The sequence below is a fragment of the Chanodichthys erythropterus genome, chromosome 24, assembly GCF_024489055.1.
Source record: "Chanodichthys erythropterus isolate Z2021 chromosome 24, ASM2448905v1, whole genome shotgun sequence".
NCBI lineage: Eukaryota > Metazoa > Chordata > Actinopteri > Cypriniformes > Xenocyprididae > Chanodichthys > Chanodichthys erythropterus.
Window position 1 is genome coordinate 30,111,788 of NC_090244.1, and position 27,906 is coordinate 30,139,693.

Sequence of the window (27,906 nt, forward strand, 5' to 3'; positions counted from 1 at the left end):
CTGTCACGGATGTACCCAGAAAAGTAAGTAAAATGCTTTCCATTGGCTGACGTTAGCTTTTAAAAAAACTATTAACTAATGCATATATGATAATAAACAGAAGAAGCTAGGGTTGGGCGATGTTTGACAATTTGGCATCAGACGTCGACAATGTTTAATGTCTGGTTCAGATTACACAATTTTTTTTGTCTGTTGATAATTTACTAGTCACTGTGTCAGATCAGATTACATTTTTTTTTTTTTTTGTCTGTTGCGATAGTCACTGTGTCAGATGGATGACGCAATTTTGACTCCTAAAATCCTGTGGTGTCGTGGACAAGAAACATGTCAGACTAACGTTACATGTTGCTTTCTGACCAGTCGCGTGCCGTCACACACACACATTCACTTGAACACATACAAACGCACTCACACTAAATCACTCGGTCACCCACTCCCTCACTCTCTCTCTCTCTCTCTCTCTCTCTCTCACTCACACACACACACACACACACACACACACACACACTCACTCACTCACTCACTCACACTTCCTCTCTCTCGGCATATCGTATTGATTTTTACGTTTTAAGTATTTTTAAAATACAGTGCCCTGTAAAATGCACGTTTCTGTCATTTTTGTTTAATGTAGAACCTCTTTAATACATTTGATCAGTTCTTTGAAGGTCCCAGAGTGGAGACATGTAGGCACTGGGAGCTCGAGACTCGACTCAGACTCGAATACGGGACTCGAGACTCGACTTGGACTCGAACTCTGGTAATGGTGACTCGACTTGGACTCGACTCGGACTCTTCTTTGGTGACTCGGACTTGGACTCGAACTCTGGTAATGGTGACTCGACTTGGACTCGACTCGGACTCTTCTTTGGTGACTCGGACTTGGAGTCGGACTCGAACACTGGGACTCGAGACTCGACTCGGACTCGACAGTTGGTGACTCGACTACAACACTGATCAGAGATGCAGGTTTCTGAACTGAGCGCTGATAACAACTTGGATTGTCCTTGTCCTCTTTAGTCCGGATGACATGGCGTCCCAGTTTTCCAAAAAGAACTTCAAATTTTGATTCGTCTGACCACAGAACAGTTTTCCACTTTGCCACAGTCCATTTTAAATGAGCCTTGGCCCAGTGGACTTTGCTTCATACCTTGCTTTCTGGGACGAGACCCCAGTTCTTTTCCTGGGGTGTTTGGTTGAGAGGGGTCTGTCTCTGCAAGATGATCATGACAGACAAGCCTATCTCAAGACAGATAGGCTATGGGAGCCCATCTTGATTGCCATATAGACTTATGGTAGTGTTTTTGGCTTCAGACAATCGTCACACCTGAAGGACTTTATAAGACTTCTCTCTCTCTCTGTTAGAAAATATCAGATTTTGCCAATATCTGACATTCAGAGTCAACATATTGTCATGTTAACTCTGTCTTATCTTGGGTTTGCAGAAGAGGCAGGGAAGATCAGAAAGCAGGAGATCAAGTGTTGGAAACAACTTTTTTTGAGTTTATTGAACAATCTTAGTTGCGTCTATCATCTGACAAGCACTGATTTCAGATTTGATCCTTACATCCTTCAGCTTGTTTTGATTTATTTCAACTCTTACACCGTGTCCACACCAAGGACAATGAGCTCGGCAAGCTCCCGGCAAAGTACATAACCAAATTCATGAATATTACACCTTTTTAACATTATTAAAAATACATGCTGAGTTACTGAAACAATCTTTGTCATAGAATACACTTATCTGTTCACAATAAGTTATTTATTATTAAGTTTTATTTATTTTGAAAATCTGAGATGAATTGCCCATTGTTGCTTTTAGTTTACAAAAAACACACAAATTGATATTCAAACTCACATTAGATGCTATTAACATAAAGCACATCAGCTGTACCTGAGATTATCATCACCATACTTTGTGTTGTTGTTCTAGCCACAACTTTGCAGAAAAATAGAAACCGTTTCTGAAATAGAATCATTGCGTGACACCGTCACGGGTAGTTAGGACACGGTGTTAGGGCCAGATATACTAACAGACTGTGCCAGTGCAAACCCTCTTTTAGCGTTAAAAAACTACCGTTGGGATTTACTAATGACACGCAGTGTAAAATCAGCATTGAAAAGGCATTTGCTGAGTTGTTTTTGGGGCTGATTATATTGCATATGCATTTGTAGGAGTTTTCCTTTCAGACGCAAACTTTATGGGCGGAGAGTATTTAAATGAATCATGCAACATGATTTACTAATGTTTGCCCTTATCAATTTACTGGTATTTGTGCCATTATTTAACACACAAAAAAGCATATCTTAACCCATATTGTGACATGGCTGCAGCAGTTGCTGCTAGGAGGAGACACCGCAGAGAACAGAGAGCATGTGGTAAAAGGGAGAAAATATTTTCCACTCGTATTAATTTATTTTGAACGAGGAAGACGTTATCCGTATATTACATGTAACAAGTTGCGCCTGTGTCGACCCGCACCCGATGAGTGCATCTGCTCTGCTTATTTGTGACCCAAAGGCTACTTTGCACTGTTGGTAGATTGCGTTGGTCATTATGTAAATGATTTGACTGCATCTGTGTTCTTTAATTTGCATTAGATCAGCAGTAGATCATGCGCAAAACTTGCCACTCCCATCTGCATGTTTGTGGAATTGCGCTCTCATGCTAATTTTTCACCGTTTAGTAAATCTGGCCCTTAGTCTCAAAGTTTCTCTTTTTTTTTGTATCACTTTCTCTGGTCAAGTTTTACAATGTTTTCTCTGTTGGCTCATCCAGATTATGTTGACAAGCTCTGAGTTGCTGCTCATGATCTATTCATTGTTGACGAGTGTGACCATCTCCTGCTCCCGAGTGATTGATGCTGGTGCACTGCTGCTTTGTTTCTTGCCACACCATCTGAGGGTAAATAAAATTTGCACATTCAGTAAAACCCAATAACACTGTTAATGACCCATGGGTGGGTAACTGAGAACCGATTCTTATCCAGAACCGGTAGTGTTTTTTGAAAAGAATCAGGCCCGTGCAAAATTTCTAAGTTTCGGTTGTGAAAACGGTTCTGGTATGATGGGTGGGCGAAGTGCGAGGAGCGTATCATTTAATGGGGAGGTCCACCTCATGAATATTATAGCAAGGAATGCACTGAAAAGCACCCAAACTACTCATATGTCAGATATCAATGCAGAGAGGGGTGCACAAAGCTGCACAATTAATCTTTTAAAGATTGCATTTTCGATTTCACCCACATGATCTAATTCCTAAATGACTTGCCTACATTAAACCTTTGACAAAAATAAAATCGCAAAATTCAAATCTGCATTCGTGCTGCCGCTGATTTAGAGAGAGTTGTAATGTTTAGATATATACAGCTTCACAAACAATCTTTTCAAACACACAGTATCAATATTAACATCAATATTATTCAATGCTACAAATATTCCAATTATCACTGAAGTATACCAAAGTTTATCATTCAGAATCTAAATGCTGATGTCTATGTTACCGATCAAAACAGAATAAAACACCTTTTGAAAGTAACAGAGTGCTTCAAATAATGACTGCATTGTTATGCCACTAGGTGGCAACAAATTACTGTTAACACTGTATCTATCACTGAATCTTTCTTTCAGAAACAAGTGAAGTATTTATGAAAATATTCAGTTTCACCTTTCTGGATCTTACATGTGTGTTCAAGCATCTTATTTGTGTTGAATTTGTCTTAACACTTTAAGGTTAATTTGTTCAAATTAATGTATAAACTAACATGAACTAACCATGAGCAATACATTTGTTACTCTATTTGTCCATCTTTGTTAACATTAGTTAATAAAAAATTCAACTGTTCATAGTTTGTTCATGTAAGTTCACAGTGCATAAACTAATGTCTAAAATTACAATTTTAATTTTAATAATGCATTAGTAAATGTTGAAATTAACATTAGAGTAATAAATGCTGTAGAAATGTAGCTCATCATTAGTTCATGTTCATTTAGTTAACTGTTAATTAATGAACTTTATTGTAAGTGTTAGCATTTTTTTAATGCATAGTATAATAAACAAAACGTTTGAGTATTGTGTATTGTGAACGTTTTCCCTTACTGTTTTTATTGGTTGCTTAATAATTTGAATGGAAACCGAATCGAAACATGAATCATTAGGAAGAACCGGAATCGGAAGTGGAACTGGAAAATTTCTTACGATTCCCAACCCTACCCATGGGACATCCTTCATTCTTGTGGACATGCAATGTACCATAAGACCACAAATGTACCATTTATTTTCTAAGGGCTAGAAAAACTGTCCCAGGTCTGAGAAATATCAAAACTGACACTAATACAAACATCAGAGTGCTATTTAGCATATAGCACAGTTCATCACGTTCAGGAGCCCACCGCCCTTCCCTCCAAAGGGAAGGTGTATATTTTCATCAAGATGACAACAATGAGATTATTATAGTGTTAATGGTGCATCTGTATGTTAGTGTTAATGGTGTTGTATATGAGTATGGTGTCACTATGACTTAAAGACAAAGATGCCAAAACATTTTTCTACATTTTTATGACCGCTCAAATGTTCAAGATTCATACTTGCACATGAAACACATATATTACAAAAATCACAGGTGTTGGTATTGTGACAGACATATAGTATTTTAACATATCTATAATATTTTAATATATATTAATTTGTAATATCTGCATTACAAAAGACATACCTTTTTCTTGCTACAATAACACAGATAAACACAATGAGAACTGCCAACATTGTCAGTAAAATGACCAGCCAGTCTGTAAAAGGATTATAACACATAACATGTTATTTCAAACAAACTGATAAAATCATTTCAGCACAGTTGTGAAAGTCAGAGTGCAAATAACATTTGAGCAATGAGACGACAGCCTACAAAATATATATTTCCATGCTTATCCCTTTTGAGGATCCTCAAATATGTGAGTATAAAGTAGGGCTGTGTATTGCCAAGATCTGGTGATAAGATACGTATCACGATACAGAGGTTACGATACGAAATATTGTGATATATTCCGATACTGTAAGAATGGCGCTATATTGTGATATTTCTTGTTTTTGTTTTAATAGTTTTTTTTTAGAAAGAGGATCTCATTTTAGGGGGAAAAACTGTCATAAAGAACACACCATCATATGCACAAAACCTGACAAAAAACTATTTCATTTAATCAATACAATATCATTTGCATTTATATCACTAATCACTATTTTGTGCAATTTAATTAAAGGGTTAGTACACCTGAAAATGAAAATTCTGTCATTAATTACTCACCCTCATGTCGTTTCACACCCGTAAGACCTTCATTCATCTTCAGAACACAAATAAAGATATTTTTGATGAAATCCGATGGCTCAGTGAGGTCTCCATTGCCAGCAAGACAATTAACTCTTTCGAAGCCCAGAAAGCTACTAAAGACATATTTAAAACAGTTCATGTGACTACAGTGGTTCAACCTTAATGCTATGAAGCAATACTTTTTGTGCGCTATTTGGTTTTTTGGCGCACAAAAAGTATTCTCGACGCTTTATAACATTAAGGTTGAACCACTGAAGTCACATGAACTCTTTTAAATATGTCTTTAGTAGCTTTCTGGGCACTGAAAGAGTTAATTGTCTTGCTGGCAATGGAGGCCTCACTGAGCCATTGGATTTCATCAAAAATATCTTAATTTGTGTTCTGAAGATGAACAAAGGTCTTACGGGTGTGAAACGATACGAGGGTGAGAAATTAATGACAGAATTTTCATTTTTGGGTGAACTAACCCTTTACAGGGAAAATAGTAAAGTGACTGCAGGATTCTTTAGGTGTATTTGTTTTAAAGTTTCACAGTATAACAGTTTTTAATTTCTAAACTGTTTAACCACAGAAAGTGCATAGTCTATTCCATTACTGCATGACTGTTTTAAATATGAAGAGGCTTTCTTACTTAATGGCATGTCCGTATCTGATCCCGAAGATTGGTTGATTGGGTTGACATCTCCTGAAACTGGAGTAACAAAGACAGAAGCACAAAGACATCAACAGTTCAAATGAGATGTCAGAAGTCATATCCTGTAACAATTCTTAAAAATAAAGGTTTCAAAAGAGGTTCTCATAGTGATGCCATAGAAGAATCATTTTAGGTTCTCCAAAGAACCTTCCAGTGGTCAGTTCTTAAGAACCACCTTTTCTTAGTGTGAAGAACATTTTAATAATCTAAAGAACCTTTTTTTTCCACTATAAAGAACCTGTAGAGGTTTCATGGATGTTAAAGGTTCTTCATGGAACCATCAATGTCAACAAAGAACCTTTATTTTTAAGTGTAGATACAACCCAGATATGGCAGGATAAAACATTATATTACTTATTAACCTTTTGTCAAACATTAGAGATGAACTGAGATTTGGCTAATATTCCTATAATGAAATGTCACCTGTTTTATTGGCTGGTGTTTCATGACTGGACGTTCTCTCGCTCATTGCCAGCTCTGTGGTGTGTGTAGTTGGTTGTGAGGTTGTGGACTCCTCTGTATGCTCGGTATAGTTTGTATCGTCTGTCTGATCGTAATCGGTCTCATTGTGCTCCACTGGGCTCACTGTAGCACTGGTTTGTGTCCAGAGATCTGGAGTAGACACTGCATGTGATATATGAATAATTTTAACAGGTTATTACAAAACATTGTGAAAAGTCAAAGTTTTAGGTCAACGCATATAACAGTGAATAGACTGAGCACACAACTGTTTCTTACGTGACTTGCTTGACATTAAAAATAGTTACTCCTTGAGGTCTCGCGTTGTCTGCTGTCTGACACACACACACACACACACACACACACACACTAAAGCGCATACACAAGCCGCCTCTCTGACAGCTTGTGATCCCTTCAGTTCTCTTTCATGCTTTATTGCACTTGAACGGTCAAATACACACACTGTTATGTCAAAATTAGGTCTTAAAGGGACACCAGCCTAATACAGTAAACCCGCTGCTGTCTGTCAAACAACTATAGATAAAGAGATCCAAATAACTTTTGTAGCTTTATTATGAATCATTGTATATTTAGTTCATGTGAAGACTATGCAGTGTTTTAGATTTACATTTGATCATTTGGTTTCTGTATTGTTTCTTCTTATTCTGTCTTATTGTATTTGTCATATTGTTTGTAGTTCTTATTTTTTTTTTATAACAAAGATAAATTAAAATAACAAAAATAACTAATCAGGCTTGTGATTCGTCAGGCTTCAGATGAGAGTGCCACCCCGACACGATGGCCCAGTGCAGTTCTGGTATCACACCAGGTCTGCCCCCGCGCCCTCACCTCGGTTTCGTAGGAGGTCAACCTGGTATGCCTCCAAGATGGACATCATATGCAGACACGCATCAACCTGACCTTCCACTTCATAAGCTTTCCTCACTCAGGCTAAAGTAGCTCTACATGGCTATTAGAGACAATGCTGTATCAGGAGATAGATAGTTGGCCAGTGTTTGTTTGACTTTGTTTGATGGCAAGCATGAACTGAGGCTGTGCCTTTGCACATTGGAACAAAACTCACAACTTGCAAAGTTATAAATAAAGCTATATGTATTCATGAAGATCATGTTGCCCGAAACACTGCACTGCATTACTAATGAGAAAATATTCTGTACATCATCACAGCTATACATCAGTTGTATAAATGTGTTTGACTCACTGTGGCAGATGACTTCAGTCTCTTCACTGTGCCCACATTCAAAAAACAATTTAAAGTACAGGTCATCAGGTTTGTCTGATTGTTTGTTTGTTTCTTAGTATTTTTGATGAGAAAAAAAAAGTGGTAATAATAGTGGAGTTCCTCAGCATGTTGTCTCTCTGCTGTTATATCTGCATTTACCTTTAACTTTCACTTTTACTGACTTTTAGTGAAATTAGTTCACCCCTGAGTCTTTTCTGTGGTTCAAGTCTCTTTTGTTCATTTGTCACATGCAGATAGTTCATAATTTCCAAACATCTTTACAAACATAGGTTTTTAGGGCCCAAGCCCTAGAGGGCACAGGGCTCTATTGTAGAGGTCTACACGGAGAACCCGAGACCCGAGGACTCGGGATCCCGGGTCTGTTCAACATTGTGTGTAATACCCAAGTCAGTCAGCAGGGCTGTGCGTATGTTGTTTTGAAAAGAAAAAAAAGAAAAAAACCCGAGCGATCTGGGCCTCCTTCATGCAAATTGTGGACAAAGATGAGAAAAAAGTAAGCACCGTTAAGTGTACTGGGTGTGACGCATTGTTAAAGTTTGATTCAGCAAAAACCGGTGTAATGTGAAGGACTTACTTCCACCTAGTGTGAAGTTATCTCGTTTCACACAGAAGAAATATGAAAGTCTCAGAGCAAAGCTCCTGCCAAAAAGTTAGGAAAGCCATAGCTGAGGGACTGGCGTGCGGAGCATCCACAGACATGTGGACAGATGACCACAGGAAGGTCAGTTACACCTGTATCACACTGCATTATATAGATGATGACTGGGAGTTTAATACTAGGGTCATATGCACATGTGCATTTCCACTCGGGGCAAAGAAAACGGTCTTAAACCTGAAGACAGAACTGCTTAAGCAACTGGGTGAATTAGGTCTGACCCCAGATGAGATCGACAGACTGGTGTTTGTCAGTGACCAAGGTGCAAATGTGCAGGCAGCGCTCTCCCGATGGCTGCACAGAAGCTGTGTAGCACACGTACTGAATACAGTGCTGAAGCACACCTTCAAGAAGTCTAAGAAAGGTGATGATGATGGTGATGGAGATGAGGAAGAACTGCAACAAGTGAGAAGCTGCATTGAGCAATGCAAGAGCCTGACCGCATTTTTTATCACTCTGGATTACAACTTCGACTCAAGCAGTCTTCGAAACAAGAATGTGAAACAAGATGGAATACTAAACTGGAGATGGTCAAATCTGTGCTTAATGCATTTGAAGACATTCAGTCCATTCTGCTTGAACGAGGAGAGATGCATCGCATGAGTCACATATCCAAAGACATTCTTCAGATGCTTGTCCAATTCCTTCAGCCTTTTAAGCAGGCAACTGAAGAGCTCAGTGGCTCAAAGTATTGTACAGTCAATAGTGGCCCTCTGGAAAACCACGCTGATGACCCACTGCCAATTCTCCCAGTCCCAATCTGATCTAGATAAATTTATATATTTCTTTTTATTTAGCCTATATTACACCTAAAAGCAGCACTTCAAGATGGTATTTTGTGTTTGTTTAATTAAGATAGCCATCATTAATTGCTTCTTTGTTGACATGCATGGTTTTGTGTACAGCAGGGAATCAGATAATTATTTTCTATATAAGTTTATTGAATTTCTATATTTAATTTAGTTTTTCTTGGACTCTGTTCTTGGGAGTAATTATTGATTTATGTAGGTGTAATTTTGAGCAGAGATGTTCACGAGTCTTTTATCTGGAGTCCGAGTCAAGTCTGGAGTCTTTATCACTGGAGTCTGAGTTAACTCTGGAGTCTTTTGTCACAAATCATTAAAAAAAAAAAAATAAATTCTCAATCAAATCCTATATTTTATCCAAGTTGTATTATATAGACAAAATTATATGATCTTTGTATAATCTATTTTATTTGAAATGAAGGTCCATGATGTAAGGGATAATGTACATCCAGTTTGTTGCTTTATAATCAATTACAATGTAGAAAACAGTCGTCCTGGCAACACGAGTAGTAATTTTCAATACAGTCGCTAAACGGACACAAGATGGTGCCAGTGAGTCACAGTTTGTTATAAAGCAGTTTATTATACAGCTTCATTGTTATTGACGGCAGTCATTATCATAAAATATCAAACTTCGTAATGTTTAAGAATGTCAATTGAAAACTCTACACATGCTGATTGTGATACGTTAAAATATGAGCTTTAAGTAATAAATGGATTAACATCTCTTTCTATCTCTCTCTCTTATGGACACACATTAAGAAATAGAAAAGCTGAAAAGCTTTATTTATTATATCAGTAGTTAAAGGTGCCCTAGAACTTTTTTTTTTTTTAAAAAAGATGTAATATAAGTCTAAGGTGTCCCCTGATTGTGTCTGAAGTTTCAGCTCAACATACCCCATAGATTTTTTTTTTTTTTAATTCATTTTTTTAACTGCCTATTTTGGGGCATCATTATAAATGAGCCGATTCAGGGCTACTGGCTCTTTAATTCTCCTGCTCCACGCCCACGGAGCTCGTGTTTGCCTTGAACAGTGCATAAACAGAGTTTACACAGCTAATATAACCCTCAAATGGATCTTTACAAAGTGTTCGTCATGTATGCAGCATGCATGCGTCGGATTATGTGAGTATTGTATACTGTTATATTGTTTACATTGATTCTGAATGAGTTTGATAGTGCTCTGTGGCTAACGGCTAATGCTACACTGTTGGAGAGATTTATAAAGAATGAAGTTGTTTATGAATTATACAGACTGCAAGTGTTTAAAAATGAAAATAACGACAGTCTTGTCTCCGTGAATACAGTAAGAAACGATGGTAACTTTAACCTCATTTAACAGTACATTAGCAACATGCTAACGAAACATTTAGAAAGACAGTTTAAAATATCACTAAAAATATCATGATATCATGGATCATGTCAGTTATTATTGCTCCATCTGCCATTTTTTGCTATTGTTCTTGCTTGCTAACCTAGTCTGATGATTCAGCTGTGCACAGATCCAGACGTTAATACTGGCTGCCCTTGTGTAATGCCTTTCATAATGTTGGGAACATGGGCTGGCATATGCAAATATTGGGGGCATACATATTAATGATCCTGACTGTTACGTAACAGTCGGTGTTATGTTGAGATTCGCCTGTTCTTCTGAGGTCTTTTAAACAAATGAGATTTATATAAGAAGGAGGAAACAATGAAGTTTGAGACTCACTGTATGTCATTTCCATGTACTGAACTCTTGTTATTTAACTATGCCGAGGTAAATTAAATTTTTCATTCGAGGGCACCTTTAAGTAGTTAAAAGACTTGAGTCGTTTTAAAAATATTTTGTGCCTTTTGTGCCGAGTCAGAGTCTGAAGTCTGTTAAAATGTGATTCGAGTCCGAGGCTGCGTCCGAAAACTGGAAAATGCTGCCTTCCGAGGACACATTCCAAGGTAGTAAGGCATCAAGGCACGTCCGAATCCAATGTTAGCTTCACTTCCTGTCTCATGAGATACCTTCCTCAGATCGATTTTTGAAGGGAGCATAGATGTATCCTTAGCTGCCTTTGATATCCCACAATCCTGTGCTTTCTATTCTGTGACAGTTGAGCTAGAAAAATAAAGATGGTGTCCGAAAGTTGCATTTGCTGCTCAGTAAATGTACGATTTTGACCAACATATTTCAATTTTGATATCATTTCTATCAAGAAATTATTACTGTAATAATTAAATATTTGTTTAGTTCTCACCAAAGCTCGCGCTATATTGCTGTAGATCATTAAACTGTTACACTGCCTCAGAAGTCTGTCCGAAATCAATTTTGTAAGGTGCCTTCATGCACAAACGCTGTCGTACAAGTCATTCTCTTATAAGATAGCGAGGCAGCAAGACAGCTACCTAGGTTTTCGGATGCAGCCAGAGTCTCTAACTCGAGTGCCCATCTCTGTTCCATTGTTACCCTAGGGATCATCCCAAAAAAACTCTTGAAAATAAAAGAGGGAAATAAGAAATTTGTGATATCACATCTACATGCATTGACTGATTTTAATGAAAATTAAGCTGTATGTTCGCTGTAGAAGGCTGATCACATGGATGTGACAACTGTGAGTCAGAATCGTAGCACCACCAACTAGCGACAGGAAGTGTGTCACTTAATTTTCAGCTATATTATTAATTCGATGGTACACACTTAATCAAATGAGAACTGTATGGAGCTGGATGATGACGTTACTTTTTGATAAAACGAGAATTATAAGAATTAAACTGAACTTAGCTAAGACATGATTTATTAGCTAAAACCAAACTGAATTTAACAATTGATGATCTTCTCAAACAAAGTGAACTTACTGAGCTGAACGACGGCACTATTTTCCTTTTAGATCTACCTTGTGGCAGAATGGAGCTGTTTGCATTACTGGATTTTTCCAGTTTATTACTGTAAATAAGCTTTGAAACAGTCTGTATTGTATGATTGTATCTTTATATAAATAAAGATGACTTGACTTTCAAAATTCTTTGAAATCAGCCTCTTATTTTTACCTGATTTGTTTCAAACTTCATCAGAATAATGTAAGAATAGATGTAGTCAGTTGTAAACCTGAGAAAGCATTCTTGATATATTAAGAATATGTTAAGAATTCTTGATATCTAATGTGGATCTAGGGGCTCTGTAGCACCAACTTTTGACAAAAGTGGTGGCGTTTGTTTTACCTACAGTCACCAAACTCCGAAAATATATTATTCTTATTGAGCCAGACTAATTTCTAGTCCAGAAAACTTTCTAGCACCAAACTCTGTCAACATGAAACCATGACATTGAAGATGCTAAATTGTGAATAGATATTGGGTGTCTCGAACAGTGTTGCCATGGTGAGGGATTAAATTAATAAAAAAAAGGAAACAAGAGTCTCAAATTTTTTCTTAAAATTAAATTATACACATTTTTTTCTTATAATACAAATATCAGGGGGAAAAAACACATTGTTGTGTCTCCCCGCAATTATTTTCTAGTCCCTTTGGAGTATGTGCATAATTGTGGTATGTTTTGAAAGAAGACACTTGGAGCTTTATTTTTCAAGTTTCAAGGTCTTTCTTACACTGAAAATGCTATTAAAATGGATGGTAAAAGAAATAGATTTTTTATTCTCTAAATTATTTACTTTTAACGTGCTAAGAAAGTCAACTCCAAAGATGCCACTCATGATCTGAGGTTGTTCCTCTGCATATTTAAACATAAAATCAGTGTCTGACACTGAGACTAGGACAAATCATTTAGCATGCTACCAACTGGGCAGAAGTTACAAGGTTCTAAATAAAGCTAAATGTACTCATAGCCTTTGACTGATTTATATCTAAGATCACCACCGGTGGTGCTATGACCACTCAAATGTACGAACAACAGAACTACATGCATGCCACTGGTGAGCATGACCCCGTAATGTGGAATGAATGGCATATAATTTGGGATACATTGTTGTGGAATTGGAAATACAATAAAATACAATAATGATAGATTGTTTTATTTTCCAAGCAGATCACGTTATTTAGAACATAAAACACTGTGGCATTGCCAAAGAGAAAATATACTGTACAACATCACAGCTAAATATCAGTTTATAACTGTGTTTGACTCACCTTGGCAGATGACTCCAGCATCTTCTTTGTGCTCACAATCATGTGATCCCCATCCACTTGATGAACAGTTTTTCACTGAAGATTCATTCCCATGGCAATGGACATTATTAAGCCATATTTGTCCAGAACCTTCTCCAAAATAAGCTGAACCCTTTGCCTCTATAACACTCCCACAGCCCAGTTCTCTACACACCACTGCCGCATCTGTAGAATCCCACAGATCATCACACACCGTTCCCCATGTTCCATTGTGGAGAACCTCCACTCTTCCAGAACAGAGGTTGGGTCCATTCACCAACTTGACAGCTATTAATCAAAAAACTATTAATCAGTCATCAGGTTGTGACATTATTTTACTCAGGCATAAATTATAGCTACAGTTAGCATCAAGCTACACATGACAATTATTGAGATTAATACTACACTTTTACTTAAAACTCAATATAAAGCACCATCGAGTTTTTGAAATAACTTTCTGATTGTGGTTTAATGTATATTTTGGTCATATGATGAAGAAGAAATAAGTTGTTTGTAGCATTTTAGAATAAACTAATCACTACACCTGCTTAGCATTTCTCATGTAAACATCCTTTATTCTTATAACACAATAGCTGAAATCACATAAAAAGCATACAAACCTTATGCTGGCATAAACGTTTGTTTATTAGCTGTATAGAAACATTTCTCTGGGTTAGTATGTTTGAAACTATGTTTGAAGCTTGTTGTAGTCTAAACCGTTCGTTTTTGTAGGCATTAAACGTAACTTTAAAAGACAATATCTCTGTTTGCCTTGAACTTTCAGCGCTGTAACTAAGTTAAAAAAGTGAAATCGCAATGAACCACAACTTTAAAAATGATTTAATCATATTTAATGCATCTCTGTGGCCACTGGGGCTGCTATAGAATGGCCAATAGCCCTGGCTGTCTCCTTGGTGGCCTGGAGAGACAGATTGATGGCCCAGTGCAGTTCTGGTATCACACCAGGTCTGCCCCCTCGCCCCCATCTAGGTTTCGTAGGAATTCAACCTTGTATACCTGCAAGATGGACATCATATGCAGACACACACCAACCTGATCTTCCACTTCATAAGCTTTCCTCACTGAGGCTAAAGTAGCTCTACATGGCTATTAGAGACAATGTTGTATCAGAAGATAGATAGTTGGCCAGTGTTTGTTTGACTTTGTTTGATGAGGATGTACATTTGCATATTGGAACAAAACTCACAACTTTCACAAAGTTATAAATAAATCTATATATACTCTAAGCCTTTGATCAACTTTTCCTAAGATCACCACCGGTTGTTTAACTGTGTTCAGGAAATTAGTGAGCTTGACCCAGTTTGGAATAAATGTATATAATTGGGAAACTTTGTTGTGCAATTGGAAATGTAACAAAAAACAAACAAACCCAATATAAAAAACCCACAAAAAAAACCTATTCATCCTTTAGTTCATTCAAGCATATTGTGTTGCCTGACACACTGTTGCATTGCTACAGAGAAAATATACTGTACAACAGGGTTTCTCAACCTTTTGCCTACTGTGATCAACTTTTTTTTGTATGCCAGTCATGCGACCCAGCAAGGCTGGAAATAAATAAATAAATGAAATGTCTCTTTAGACCTAGGCTACACCGTATATGCTTATAATTAATTTCACAAAAGCACACAAACACTTTAAATAATTAGAGAAACTATGAAGCAAACTGATTTATTTATTTTTACTCATGTTAATGTGACATTTGAGACTCCCTCTCTGAAATGATGATACCCAGACGCGGTGGAATTGGGGAAAGGGCCACTCGTAGTGTCGCATACAAACTAGCTGTTGTCAGCCTATTCCTGCTTTTTGTTTTTGTTGCAGTCACTGTTGAAAATCCTGACTAGAAAGTTACCGTAATAATGATTCAATATGCGACAGAGGTATGTTGGAGGTCACTGTTTCAATGAGCCTTTTGTGAAGTGCACGCAGAGAAAGTCTCACGACCCCCTATAGAATGATCTGCGACCCACTAGTGGGTTGAGAAACACTGCTGTAAAACATCACAGCTATACATCAGCTGTATAACTATGTTTGACTCACCTTGGCAGATGACTGCAGCATCTTCATTGTGCCCACAGTTATGTGATCCCCATCCACTTGATGAACAGTCTTTCAGTGAAGATTCATTCCCGCGGCACTGGACATCATCCAACCATATTTGTCCAGAACCTTGTCCAAAAAAAGCATTACTCTTTGCCTCTATAACACTCCCACAGCCCAGTTCTCTACACACCACTGCTGCGTCTGTAGAATCCCACAGATGATCACACACTGTTCCCCATATTCCATTGTGGAGAACCTCCACTCTTCCAGAACAGAGGTTGGGTCCATTCACCAACCTGACAACTATTAATCAAAAAACAATTTAAAGTACAATTTTTTTTTTTTTCTTTGATGTTAAAAATGATATAATCATATTAAATGCATCTCTGTGGCCATTAGGGTTGCCATAGATGGGCCAATAGCCGCATTAAGCCTTTGCGGGGCCCGGACACATTAAAGTGTAAAAGTGCAGGAAGGCAGCAACTATTTCGTGTACACAGCATGGATGAACTAAAACAGATAAACTTGTCAGCTCTGTGGATGCAAACTAATCGTTAACAATTTTCATTTTTAATTGATACTGATATTGATCTAATTCTCATTATCTTTTAATCTTTGCTGTTTTCTGTTACTGCCAAAACTTCACATTATTTGTAGTGCAGCCATCCATAATCGCAGTAAGATTTGTACTTAACTGTCATCTTTAATGTGTTAGTTAATTTTAGTAAATAATGAACAAACTTTTGGCTTTCAAATTCTGTCAATTTTATCACAAAATGCTGTGCCACTGTCATATTTTCTTACATTTTCATTCAACATGTTGAGGTGACGATGTCCTGGTTGTATACCTGCGTGCATGTCCGCTGTGCCTATGACTTTTGATTAGGGTGTGTGACAATGATGCGTTTTAAAATGCAAAAGAGAATTGTCTCAGGGGCCCCCTAGTGTTCGGGGGCCTTGGGCTGCAGCCCATGTTGCCCATTAGGATAATGAGAGACAGAGACAGATTGATGACCCAGTGAAGTTCTGGTATTGTGTCAAGGCCTGCTCCCTCTCCCTCATCTAGGTTTCGTTGAAAGTCAACCTGGTATGCCTCCAAGATGGACATCATATGCAGCACCAGCCTGACCTTCCGCTTCATAAGATTTCCTCACGAAGGCCAAAGTTGCTCTAATTGGCTATTAGGGACAATGCTGTATTGGGAGATAGATAGTTGGCCAGTGTTTTTTGACTTTGTTTGATGGCAAGCAACAACCGAGGCTGTGCCTTTGCATATTGGAGCAAAACTCACAACTTACAAAGTTATAAATAAAGCTATTTGTAGTCGAACCCTTTGATCAACTTAAGATTACCACCTGTTGTTTGACTGAGCTTGACCCAGTAACTTTGGAATAAATGGTATATAGTTGGGAAACGTTGTTCTGCAATTAGAAATGTAACGTCTAGGTTACTATTGTAACCCCCATTCCCTGAAGGAGGGAACGGAGACGTTATGTCGATATTGATGTAATGTGGTCTCGCTTGGGAGCCCCATCACCTCCAAGGATACAAAACAAGCCAATGGGAATTGGCCAGTGAGATTTACATGCTGGATCACACCCCCGGCATCCGGGTATAAATAGGACCGGCATACTCACTTTCATTCATATTTTTGCTGAGGAGCCGAGATAGGTACCAGGCCACTCAGCGTTGACTCAGGGCTATGGTAAGGGGACGCAACGTCTCCGTTCAATCCTTCAGGGAACGGGAGTTACAATAGTAACCTAGACGTTCCCATTCAGCCAGTCGCATTCAATATTACATCAGTACTGACGTAATGGGGTCCAATGGAAAGAGCCATAGCAACTGAGCCATGTTACGAGTGTTAGGGAGGCAGATTCTGGCAAGCCATGGCGTGCCCAAATGCAGGTGCTAGCCCAGACCCGTAACCCTCCAGCACCCAGAGTAAGTCCAGGGTGACTTCTATACCAGTGGGATGGAGAGGACAGGGCATTACAGTGGAAATGGTCGAAGCTGCTGTTCCTTACCCCTGGGGAAGAGTGCTTCGGGACTCGATTCCCATGTTTTCAACCATGACCAAAACACCAGGAAAGCATTCACCGAGGAGGGAAAGGCTTTGAGACCACACCCTGCCCGAAGGGAAGCAACATGTGGAAGACACATATGGACTGACCGGAGGGACAGTAACGCATATGGAAGATCTCTGACATAGGTCTTACCTTCTGGGAGGAACTCTAGTGCTCAGAGACAGGGCAGAGCAGAGCCGCCCAGGGAAACCTATTTACCGTCAGGGAAACCGTACCATGGACAAACACATATGGGATTACCCGTGGGGAATCACATCATATGGGCATCTAGCCCAGTACAAGGGCAGACCAATTGGGCTGCCGCAGGATGCAAGAGGAACTCCACAGGGTTCACCATGTGGGGAACTGAACTGAGAAGCAGAAAAAGTGCTTGCATTCCCTTATCCGAGGAAAATGGCACAGCAAGCGAACACCTGTGGCACAGGGGTGGACACGTGTCCACTCGGAGATTGTAATATGTGTACGGTGTCGCTCCACCTGCAGCTCTACAGATGTCTATCACAGAGGCGCCATGCGCCAATGCCCACGAGGAAGCAACACCCCGAGTGGAGTGAGCTCGCAACCCGAGGGGGCACGGCTCACCTTGGGACTGGTACGCCAAGACGATGGCATCCACTATCCAGTGGGCCAACCTCTGTTTGGAGACAGCCTTTCCCTTCTGCTGACCTCTAAAACAGAAAAAGAGCTGCTCAGAGCTTCTGAAGCTCTGTGTGCGGTCCACGTAAATGCGCAGGGCACGAACGGGACACAGCAATGCAAGGGCTGGGTCTGTCTCCTCAGGGGGCAGTGCTTGCAAGTTCACCACCTGGTCCCGGAAGGAAGTGGTGGGAACTTTGGGCACATATCTAAGCCGGGGTCTCAGGATAATGTGAGAGCAGTCTGGCCCAAATTCCAGGCACGAATCGCTGACCGAAAATGCTTGCGCTGTCACACCCACCACTGAGCGTGCCTTCCCACCATCCAGAGAGAGCTGAGTTGCAGCCACCGGAAAAAAAACAAAACAATAAAAGCAATAAAAATTGCTGTTGTTTCGAGCTCACTCCAAGCAATTAAAATTGCTGTTTTTTGCTCTGTAGAAATTCACTCTTTAGAGGGGAAAGGATGATCCGAGCCGATCGGCTCAGAAGCAAAATATGAATGAAAGTGAGTATGCCGGTCCTATTTATACCCGGATGCCAGGGATGTGGTCATGTAAATCTCACTGGCCAATTCTCATTGGCTTGTTTTGTATCCTTGGAGGTGATTGGGCTCCCAAGCAAGACCCCATTACGTCAGTATCGATGTAACGTTGAACGTGACAGAATGAATAGGAACAACCCCCCCCCCCCCCCAAAAAAAAACAAAAAAACATGTAATGTAATTATCTTTTAGTTCGTTCAAGAATATTGCGTTGCCTGTGGCATTGCTAAAGTCTAAATATACTGTACAACATCACAGCTATACTGTACATCAGTTGTATAACTGTGTTTTACTGACCTTGGCAGATGACTCCAGCCTCTTCACTGTGCCCACAGTTATGTGATCCCCATCCACTTGATGAACAGTTTTTCAGTGAAGATTCATTCCCATGGCATTGGACATCATCCAACCATATTTGTCCAGAACCTTGTCCAAAATAAGCTGAATTCTTTGCTTCTATAACACTCCCACAGCCCAGTTCTCTACACACCACTGCTGTGTCTATAGAATCCCACAGATCATCACACACTGTTCCCCATATTCCATTGTGGAGAACCTCCACTCTTCCAGAACAGAGGTTGGGTCCATTCACCAACCTGACAACTATTAATCAAAAAACAATTTAAAGAACAGGTCATCAGGTTAAGTTGTGACATTACTTTACTCTGGCATGAATTATAGCTACTGTTAGCATCATGCTACACATGACAAGCAATTAGATTAATACTACACTTTTACTAAAAACTCAATATAAACCACCATCGAGTGTTTAAAATAACTTTTGATTGCAATCCAGTGTGGATTTTGGACATATAATGATGAATACGGGGCTCGTGCGACTCGTGACACAGGCTCCTGTTGTTTGTTTGTTTTGTTTGATTAGTTTGGGTTTGTTTGTGTGTTTTGTTCCGTTTTGTTAATTTATAAGCTGTATGTGAGATGGATAATTTTTTGGCAGTTCTGGGCCTTGTGGTGTAAAAAAAAAATCTGGTGTATCCGCGTGGACTTCTGCTGGATCTGCGATTGCATGCTGTTGCACCATCAACGGATTCAGAACTTTTCAAAAGTGTCCCAAAGTGTCTTCTGGTTGACTACAGTTGGAGAAAGACTGGCATGAAGCGACGGAAAAGGGGCTCGAGAGGAGGAATAGTTAAAAGACTGCGAAGAAGAGGTAGTAGATTGCCCTTGCCGGCCATGATCTTATCAAATGTTAGATCCTTGAGGAATAAAATCGACGAGCTCTCTGCATTGATCAAGTATGATGAGGATTATCGACACACAAGCCTGTTTTGTTTTACGGAGACATGGCTGTCCCAGGAAACAATGGATTTTAATTTAGATGGATTTACTTTTATTCGGTTTGACCGCGACACTATAAAAACTCAGAAAACGATTGGTGGGGGTCTTTGTATGGCAGTGAACAACAGGTGGGCAACGAACTTTACGATGAGAGAAACCGATTGTTCAAAACATTATGAAATGATGGTGGTTTCCTTTCGCCCTCATTATCTCCCCCGTGAATTTACACAAATAACAGTGATATTGGTGTACGTCCCAGGTCCTGATTTTACGTTGGCTGCCGAAAGTATTGCTGACACTTTCAATAATATTGTAAGCAGAGTTGGAGATCAGCCGGTGTTTCTGCTTGGTGATTTTAATCGTTGTGACGTCACTACACTTCTGCCAAACTTGGAGCAGTATGTCACGTCTGTTACCAGGTTGGATAAAACATTGGACTTGTGCTTTGGAAATATACAAGGCGCCTACATCTCCAAGGCACGTCCACCTCTCGGTCGATCTGACCACAATACCGTTCTGCTCTTACCTCGTTATAGACAAAAATTAAAAACTGAAAAAGTGCAAACTAGGACTATTCAGGTATGGGATTTTGAATCTACTGAAACACTAAAGGGTTGTTTTGAAGCTACAAATTGGGATGTATTTTTTAAGGACTGTGAAAGTGATGTAGATATGCTTAATGCTTCAATATCTGGGTATGTTGATTTTTGTGTAGACACTGTAATTCCGGTGAAATGTGTGAGATGTTACCCTAACAATAAGCCCTGGGTTACAAAAGATCTTAAACATTGTTTAAATCTTAAAAAAATAGCTTTCTTAAATGGTGATGAATTTGGCTTTAAACTCTTACAGAAAGAATTAAAACAAAAAATTAAGGTAGCTAAACAGGAATATAAACGCAAGGTTGAGGAAAAGTTTACAATGGGTAATGCACAGATGGCCTGGCATGGCTTAAATATCATGATGGGGAGAAATCAGAAGAAACACAATATCCAGTGCCCTGATCCTGTCTGTTTTGCTAATGAATTAAACCAATTTTATGCTCGTTTTAATAATAGTTTTTTAGATGAGCACTGGACTCCTACAGAGCATCCTGATTTACCACACATGACAATTGAGGAACAAAATGTGGAGAAGGTTTTAATGCAGGTTAAACCAAAAAAGACATCGGGGCCAGATGGAATAAAGGGCAAGGTATTGAGAGAATGTGCAGTTCAGCTAAAGGGGGTGTTGACACAACTCTTTCAGCTGTCTCTTGATTTGAGCATTGTTCTGCAGGCCTGGAAGGAAAGCACCATCATCCCTTTACCAAAAAAGGCACATGCTAAGCAGCTTGTGGACTACAGGCCAGTGGCTTTAACATCTGTGCTCTGTAAATGTATGGAGAGAGTTGTTTGTCAGCAACTCTCACAAATAGTGCCTGGTAAACTTGATCCGTTGCAATTTGCTTATCGAACTGGACGTGGAGTTGAGGATGCCACTCTTACTCTGTTGGACAGGGCGGTAAAGCATCTGGACTCGGCAAATTCATGGGTCAGGATTTTATTTATGGACTTTTCTTCAGCTTTTAGCACAGTGAACATAAACACACTTCCCATTCAGTCGGTCACGTTCGACGTACGTCGGACAGACCGACGAATAGGAATCTCGCCAGAGAAGCCAATCTACTTCGAGTGTAACTAAACGAGCCAATGCACATTGGCATGCAATCATCTGCATCAGCTGCTCACCTCGCAGCGCGGGTATATAATGAGCAGCAGGTGCGTTGCATCTTCAGCTTTTCGCTTCGGAGCCGAACTACTGCAAACACGGTGGTTTCTACGAGCGAGTGTTTGAAGAACGGACTTCAACGAGCCAGCTCTCTCTCTGACTGCTCTTCTCGTCCGGTGCAGGAGGAACAGCACAGCAGCGGGGCCGATTTTTTCTTCTTTGCTTTGTGTTTTGCCTTTTTTATTTGAGCAAATTAAGCTGTGTATCAGCGTGAAGGCCGTTTTCACGGCTGGTGACGGTGCGCTTTAAGAGCGCTAAAAAGCTGTTCTCACAGCTGGTAAGAGCAGCGTCTGCAAAGAGAGTGCACACGACAGGCTGCACATTCCCTGTCTGTGCTGCAGCGGCTATTCCCCTGCGTGCTTCAGCACCTAAAAGAGTCAGTCCTTGAAAGAGCTTACACGAGTAGTTCGCGTCTTTTTAAAGATGTCGTTCTACTTGTGTGCTGCTGGATGCGGTCGTTACCTGGCGCCCCGGGATGGTCACCAACGCTGTATCGCGTGCTTGGGCTTAAGGCACGCTGAGGCGGCGTTTGTGGACGAGTCATGTACCCATTGTGGGATGATGACCGTCGCGGAGTTGCGGTCTAGACTCCAGTTCCTGCAAAGGGGCGGAGTCCCGGTGCCGTTGCCTCGTTCCAATCCTCCTCAGAGGGTTGCTTCGGGCAGCGGCACTGGTGACCTGAGGATCACGGTGAGCGCGCTTCCTTCGGGGAACCAACCCCCTAGGAACCCTCATCCCTCCTGCACTCCGCAGCCAGTAGAGCTGCCGGGGGAGCGTGGTGGACCACCCCAGAGGTGTGTACCATCCGTATCCTTTGGAGCTCCCCAGGATGACCGGATGTCGATCGCTGCATCGGAGGGTGAGCCTGATACTTCCGCGGATGACGATTCGGCGCAGCTGCCTCCCTCGGGAGTGACAACTGTGCCCGATTCAGACCCGGAAATGATGGCTATGCTTTCCCGGGCCGCCAACAGGGTCGGGCTCGTGTGGAATCCTCCACCGTGTCCCGAGCCCTCGAGGTTGGACGATTGGTATCTCGGGGTGGCAAGGGCTGGTTCTCAGCCCCCCACCCCAGTGCCTTTCTTCCCGGAGGTGCATGAAGAGCTCACTGGCACGTGGACGGCACCTTTTACTGCCCGAAACCGTGTCGGTGGGTCCTCCTCCCTCACCACCCTTGACGGCGGGGCAGCGAAGGGTTATACGCGCATACCCCCTGTGGAACGGGCCGTTGCTATGCAACTGTGCCCTAACTCCACCTGGCGGGGGGAGCCGTCTCTCCCTTCCCGGGCCTGTAAGCACTCGTCGGATCTTACCGGCAAGGCTTACCAGGCCTGTGGGGAAGCTGCCTCTGCCCTACACGCTATGGCGTTGTTGCAGGTCCATCAGGCCAAGGCACTGAGGGATCTGCACGAGGGTGGTCATGACCCACAAGTTCTTCAGGAACTTCGTGCCGCGACGGACCTCGCGCTTCGTGCGACGAAGGTTACGGCGCGGTCAGTGGGTCGTGCGATGTCCACACTTGTGGTCCAGGAGCGCCATCTCTGGCTGTGTCTCGCGGACATGAGGGATACCGACAAGGTCAGGTTTCTTAATTCCCCCGTGTCCCAGACCGGCCTCTTCGGCGACGCGGTCGAGAACTTTGCCCAACAGTTCTCGACTGTACAAAAGCAGTCTGAGGCCATCAGTCATATCCTGCCGAGGCGGTCAGCTGCTGCTCCACCACCGCCCGCAGCACCTCAGACTGCTCGTCGCCGAGGGCGCCCCCCTGCGGCCGCCCCCGCTCCCGCGCCCCAGCAGCAGCAGCCTCCGGCTAAGCGGCGCCGTGGAGCCGGTCGCGGTCGGGGCGCCCAGCCCGTCCCGCCACCCCCCAAGAAGAAGGGTGGCAAGGCCAAGTCCAGGCCCTAGGACGGGCGACCCGGAGATGGAGAGGACTGCTCTACAGGAGGTGGTGACCGCACCGCTCCTTCCCCCGGAGGAGGGCCGGGTGGAAAATCTTTTGTTTCCTTTTGTTTTTGTTCCGCCGCTGGCCCAACAGCCAGCGGTACCCAAATTCTCAATAAAAGAGCAGTTTCCTCTATCTCCGGGTCCGAAGAGGGCTCGGAGAGCAGTGGGAGGGCAAGAACCTCACCACTCTCATCCCCCTCTTCTCTCGCCAGCGGACAGCAGCGAGCAGCAGGCAGTCAAAGCCTCGACTGCTCCCTCTGTCCACCCGTGGAAGCAGGTAAGTGTTGCACAGCACACTGTGACGCCGCGTCGGGCCGCCTCGCAGAGAGAGCCCCCCGGGCCGCGTCCCTGCGTTCCACCTCGCTGCCCCGCTGCGGGTGCGCCTGTGGTTCCTCTGGTCCCGCTGGTACGGTCTCTGGGGGCCTGGTTAGCGCTCACCAGTCCGTCCCGCTGGCTCATTCGGACCATCAGGCTCGGCTATGCGATTCAGTTCGCCCGGCGACCCCCAGGTTCAGGGGTGTCCACTTCACTGTAGTGAAAGATGTCGATGCCCCTGTCTTGCGTGCGGAGATCGCAGTCCTACTGGCGAAGGATGCGATACAGCCGGTCCCTCCAGCCGATATGAGGTCAGGGTTCTACAGTCCCTACTTCATTGTACCCAAGAAAAGCGGCGGGTTACGACCGATCCTGGATCTGCGCGTCTTGAATCGGAGCCTTCACAAGCTACCGTTCAAGATGCTCACGCAGAAACGCATTTTCGAATGCGTCCGTCCCCGGGATTGGTTTGCAGCGATCGACCTGAAGGACGCGTACTTTCATGTCTCGATCCTTCCGCGACACAGGCCTTTCCTGCGGTTCGCGTTCGAAGGTCGGGCATATCAGTACAGAGTCCTACCCTTCGGGCTGGCCCTGTCTCCCCGCGTCTTCACGAAGGTCGTGGAGGGAGCCCTTGTTCCCATGAGAGAACAGGGTGTTCGCATTCTCAACTATCTCGACGACTGGCTCATTTTAGCACAGTCCCGGGATCAGTTGTGCGAACACAGGGATTTGGTGCTCAGACACCTCAGCCAGTTGGGGCTTCAGGTCAACTGGGAAAAGAGCAAACTCGCCCCGGTGCAGAGGATCTCTTTTCTCGGTATGGAGTTGGATTCGGTCGAGCAGATAGCACGCCTCACAGAGGAACGTGCTCGGTCAGTGTTGAACTGCCTGAATACGTTCAACGGCAGGACAGCGGTCCCACTGAAATTCTTTCAGAGGCTCCTGGGGCATATGGCGGCTGCTGCGGCTGTAACACCGCTCGGTCTGCTTCATATGAGACCGCTTCAGCACTGGCTTCACGGCCGAGTCCCGAGATGGGCGTGGCACGTTCCGGGTGTCAATCACTCAGGAGTGCCGCCGAACCTTCAGTCCGTGGTCGGACCCCTTGTTTCTTCGGGCAGGAGTGCCCTTAGAACAGGTGTCCCGGCATGCTGTGGTGTTCACAGATGCTTCTGCCACCGGCTGGGGTGCCACGTACAACGGGCATGCAGTGTCAGGGGTTTGGACGGGACCCCATCTGCATTGGCACATCAACTGCCTCGAGTTGCTGGCAGTACGCCTTGCTCTGAGCCGCCTCAAAGGCCTGCTACGGGGTAAGCATGTACTGGTCCGTACGGACAACACTGCGACCGTTGCGTACATCAACCATCAAGGTGGTCTACGCTCCCGTCGCATGTCGCAACTCGCCCGCCATCTCCTCCTGTGGAGTCGGAAGTTTCTGAGGTCGCTTTGCGCCATTCATGTCCCCGGTGTGCTCAACCGTGTGGCCGACGAGCTATCACGAGCTGCGCTGCCAGGAGAATGGCGACTCCACCCCCAGGTGGTTCAGCTGATCTGGAGAGAGTTCGGAGAGGCTCAGGTAGACCTGTTTGCCTCACCAGAAACCTCCCACTGCCAGTTGTTTTACTCTCTGACCGGGGGAACACTCGGGACAGACGCACTGGCACACAGCTGGCCCCGGGGCCTGCGCAAATATGCGTTTCCCCCAGTGAGCCTACTTGCACAGACTCTGTGCAAAGTCAGGGAGGACGAGGAGCAGGTCTTGCTGATTGCGCCTTACTGGCCCAACCGGACCTGGTTCCCAGAACTCTCACTCCTCGCGACAGCCCCTCCCTGGCCCATTCCTCTGAGGAACGACCTTCTTTCTCAGAGACGGGGCACTCTTTGGCACCCGCGTCCAGACCTCTGGAAACTCCATGTCTGGTCCCTGGACGGGACGCGGAGGTTCTAGGTGACTTACCCCCCGAGGTACTTAACACCATCACTTCGGCTCGCGCACTGTCTACGAGACGTGCTTACGCCTCGAAGTGGAACCTGTTCGTCGAGTGGTGCTCTTCTCGCCGGGAAGACCCCCGAAGATGCTCGATCGGTGTCGTGCTTACCAAGCTCAGGGCGTGCCCTGCCCGCTCAGGTTGCATGCTCACTCCACGAGAGGTGTGGCATCCTCCTGGGCGCTGGCTCGTGGCGCCTCGCTAACAGACATTTGTAGAGCTGCGGGCTGGGCGACACCTAACACGTTCGCTAGATACTATAGCCTTCGTGTCGAGCCGGTCTCCTCCCGTGTTCTCGCCTCAGGTCAGAGGCACGGAGAGGCCCCGGCTTAGTGTCGGCTTGCTGCGCTACATGCGCGTTCTATTCTCCAGAGAGTCCCTACGGGCAGACCCTGTTGAGTCCTCCGGTTACCCTTCGGCAGCCGACGTGGCGGAGCGTCTGGCGCCAGGCCTATACTCCGTTGTATCCTTGAGAACCGGATTTAGGCTGGGTTCCATATGTGTGACCCTACGGGGATCCCATATGGCTTTTCCACGGCTGCTCTTAAACGAAGCCCGTGTCTTTCCCTCTGGGAGAACCCATCTCTATCGAGTTGGAGTCACCCCAGTTCTTCCATATGTAGCACAGCCCTACAGGGTTAGTCCATATGTACTTCTCCACATAACTCCTTCGGGGAAGGATGTGGCTTCCGCAGCGTTCCTTCAAACGAAGGTTACGCTTTCCCAGCGTTATCCAATAGTCTCACTGAATGGGTTTTGGAACAACAGTGATCGACCCTCTCTGTGTGTTAGCCCTGTCCCACCGCCCGCAGGCAAGGGGGTTCAGGTGGCTTACAACAGAGCGCTGGAGGAGGGCAGCTCCTGTGGCGCTTTGGTAGGGATTCCTATTCGTCGGTCTGTCCGACGTACGTCGAACGTGACCGACTGAATGGGAACGTCTCGGTTACAAAGGTAACCCTCGTTCCCTGAAGGAGGGAACGGAGACGTACGTCCCGTCGCCACAGTTGTTGTCCTGCTGTGCTGCCGCCTGCTTGGTTCGGCTCCTCAGCGAAAACCTGAAGATGCAACGCACCTGCTGCTCATTATATACCCGCGCTGCGAGGTGAGCAGCTGATGCAGATGATTGCATGCCAATGTGCATTGGCTCGTTTAGTTACACTCGAAGTAGATTGGCTTCTCTGGCGAGATTCCTATTCGTCGGTCTGTCCGACGTACGTCTCCGTTCCCTCCTTCAGGGAACGAGGGTTACCTTTGTAACCGAGACGTTTTAAGGCGTCTGGAGGAATTACAAGTGCATCAAACCTTGATTTTATGGATTAACAGTTTCTTACAGGATCACCCCAACATGTGCTGGTGAATGGTAGAAAGTCTGGAAATGTGGTTTTGAAAACTGGTCTCCCACAGGGATGTGTTTTATCCCCAATTCTTTTCTCAATTTACACAAATGAGATAACCTGTTATGATGAAAATTTGATGCTCTTAAAATATGCAGATGACATGGCACTAGTGGGATGTGTGAAGGATACCCAATCACTGGACAGTTATTTTAACTTTGTTAATGCCTTTGCATTGTGGACTGAGCAGAGTTCCTTGCAGCTTAATATAAATAAAACTAAGGAAATGTGTTGTGGGGTTAGCAATGCATGTACACTTTTTAAACCTTTGATAATTAATGGTGAGGTAGTTGAACAGGTGGGATCTTTTAAATATCTGGGTACAGAGATTGACTCCCAGTTTATGTTTGGGAAACATTCAGATGGTGTCTTTAAGAAGGCTTACCAACGTCTAGGCTTACTGAGGAAACTGAGAAGTTTAAATATTGAAAAAGACATTTTGATAGTTGTGTATAAATCTCTTATTGAGTCTGTGCTCACTTTTAACATGGTGTCCTGGTTTAATTCTCTCTCTGTTAAA

The 27,906-nt window shown here is 43.2% G+C and overlaps 1 protein-coding gene across 1 annotated transcript in view; it reads right to left on the reverse strand.

Annotated features, from left to right (window-relative positions):
* Positions 1 to 1,444: 1,444 nt before the first annotated feature.
* The window catches only part of LOC137015341 (deleted in malignant brain tumors 1 protein-like), a 45,475-nt gene continuing 19,013 nt past the window's right edge, over positions 1,445 to 27,906 (reverse strand). Inside the window, exons 2-8 of the mRNA XM_067380240.1 lie at positions 18,968 to 19,273; positions 15,402 to 15,707; positions 13,320 to 13,625; positions 6,439 to 6,639; positions 5,953 to 6,012; positions 4,713 to 4,785; positions 1,445 to 2,896 (exon numbers count right to left, since the gene is read on the reverse strand). Of these exons, the coding sequence (XP_067236341.1) occupies positions 2,812 to 2,896; positions 4,713 to 4,785; positions 5,953 to 6,012; positions 6,439 to 6,639; positions 13,320 to 13,625; positions 15,402 to 15,707; positions 18,968 to 19,273 (1,337 nt within the window). The 3' untranslated portion in view covers positions 1,445 to 2,811. The remainder of the gene's footprint in view (positions 2,897 to 4,712; positions 4,786 to 5,952; positions 6,013 to 6,438; positions 6,640 to 13,319; positions 13,626 to 15,401; positions 15,708 to 18,967; positions 19,274 to 27,906) is intronic.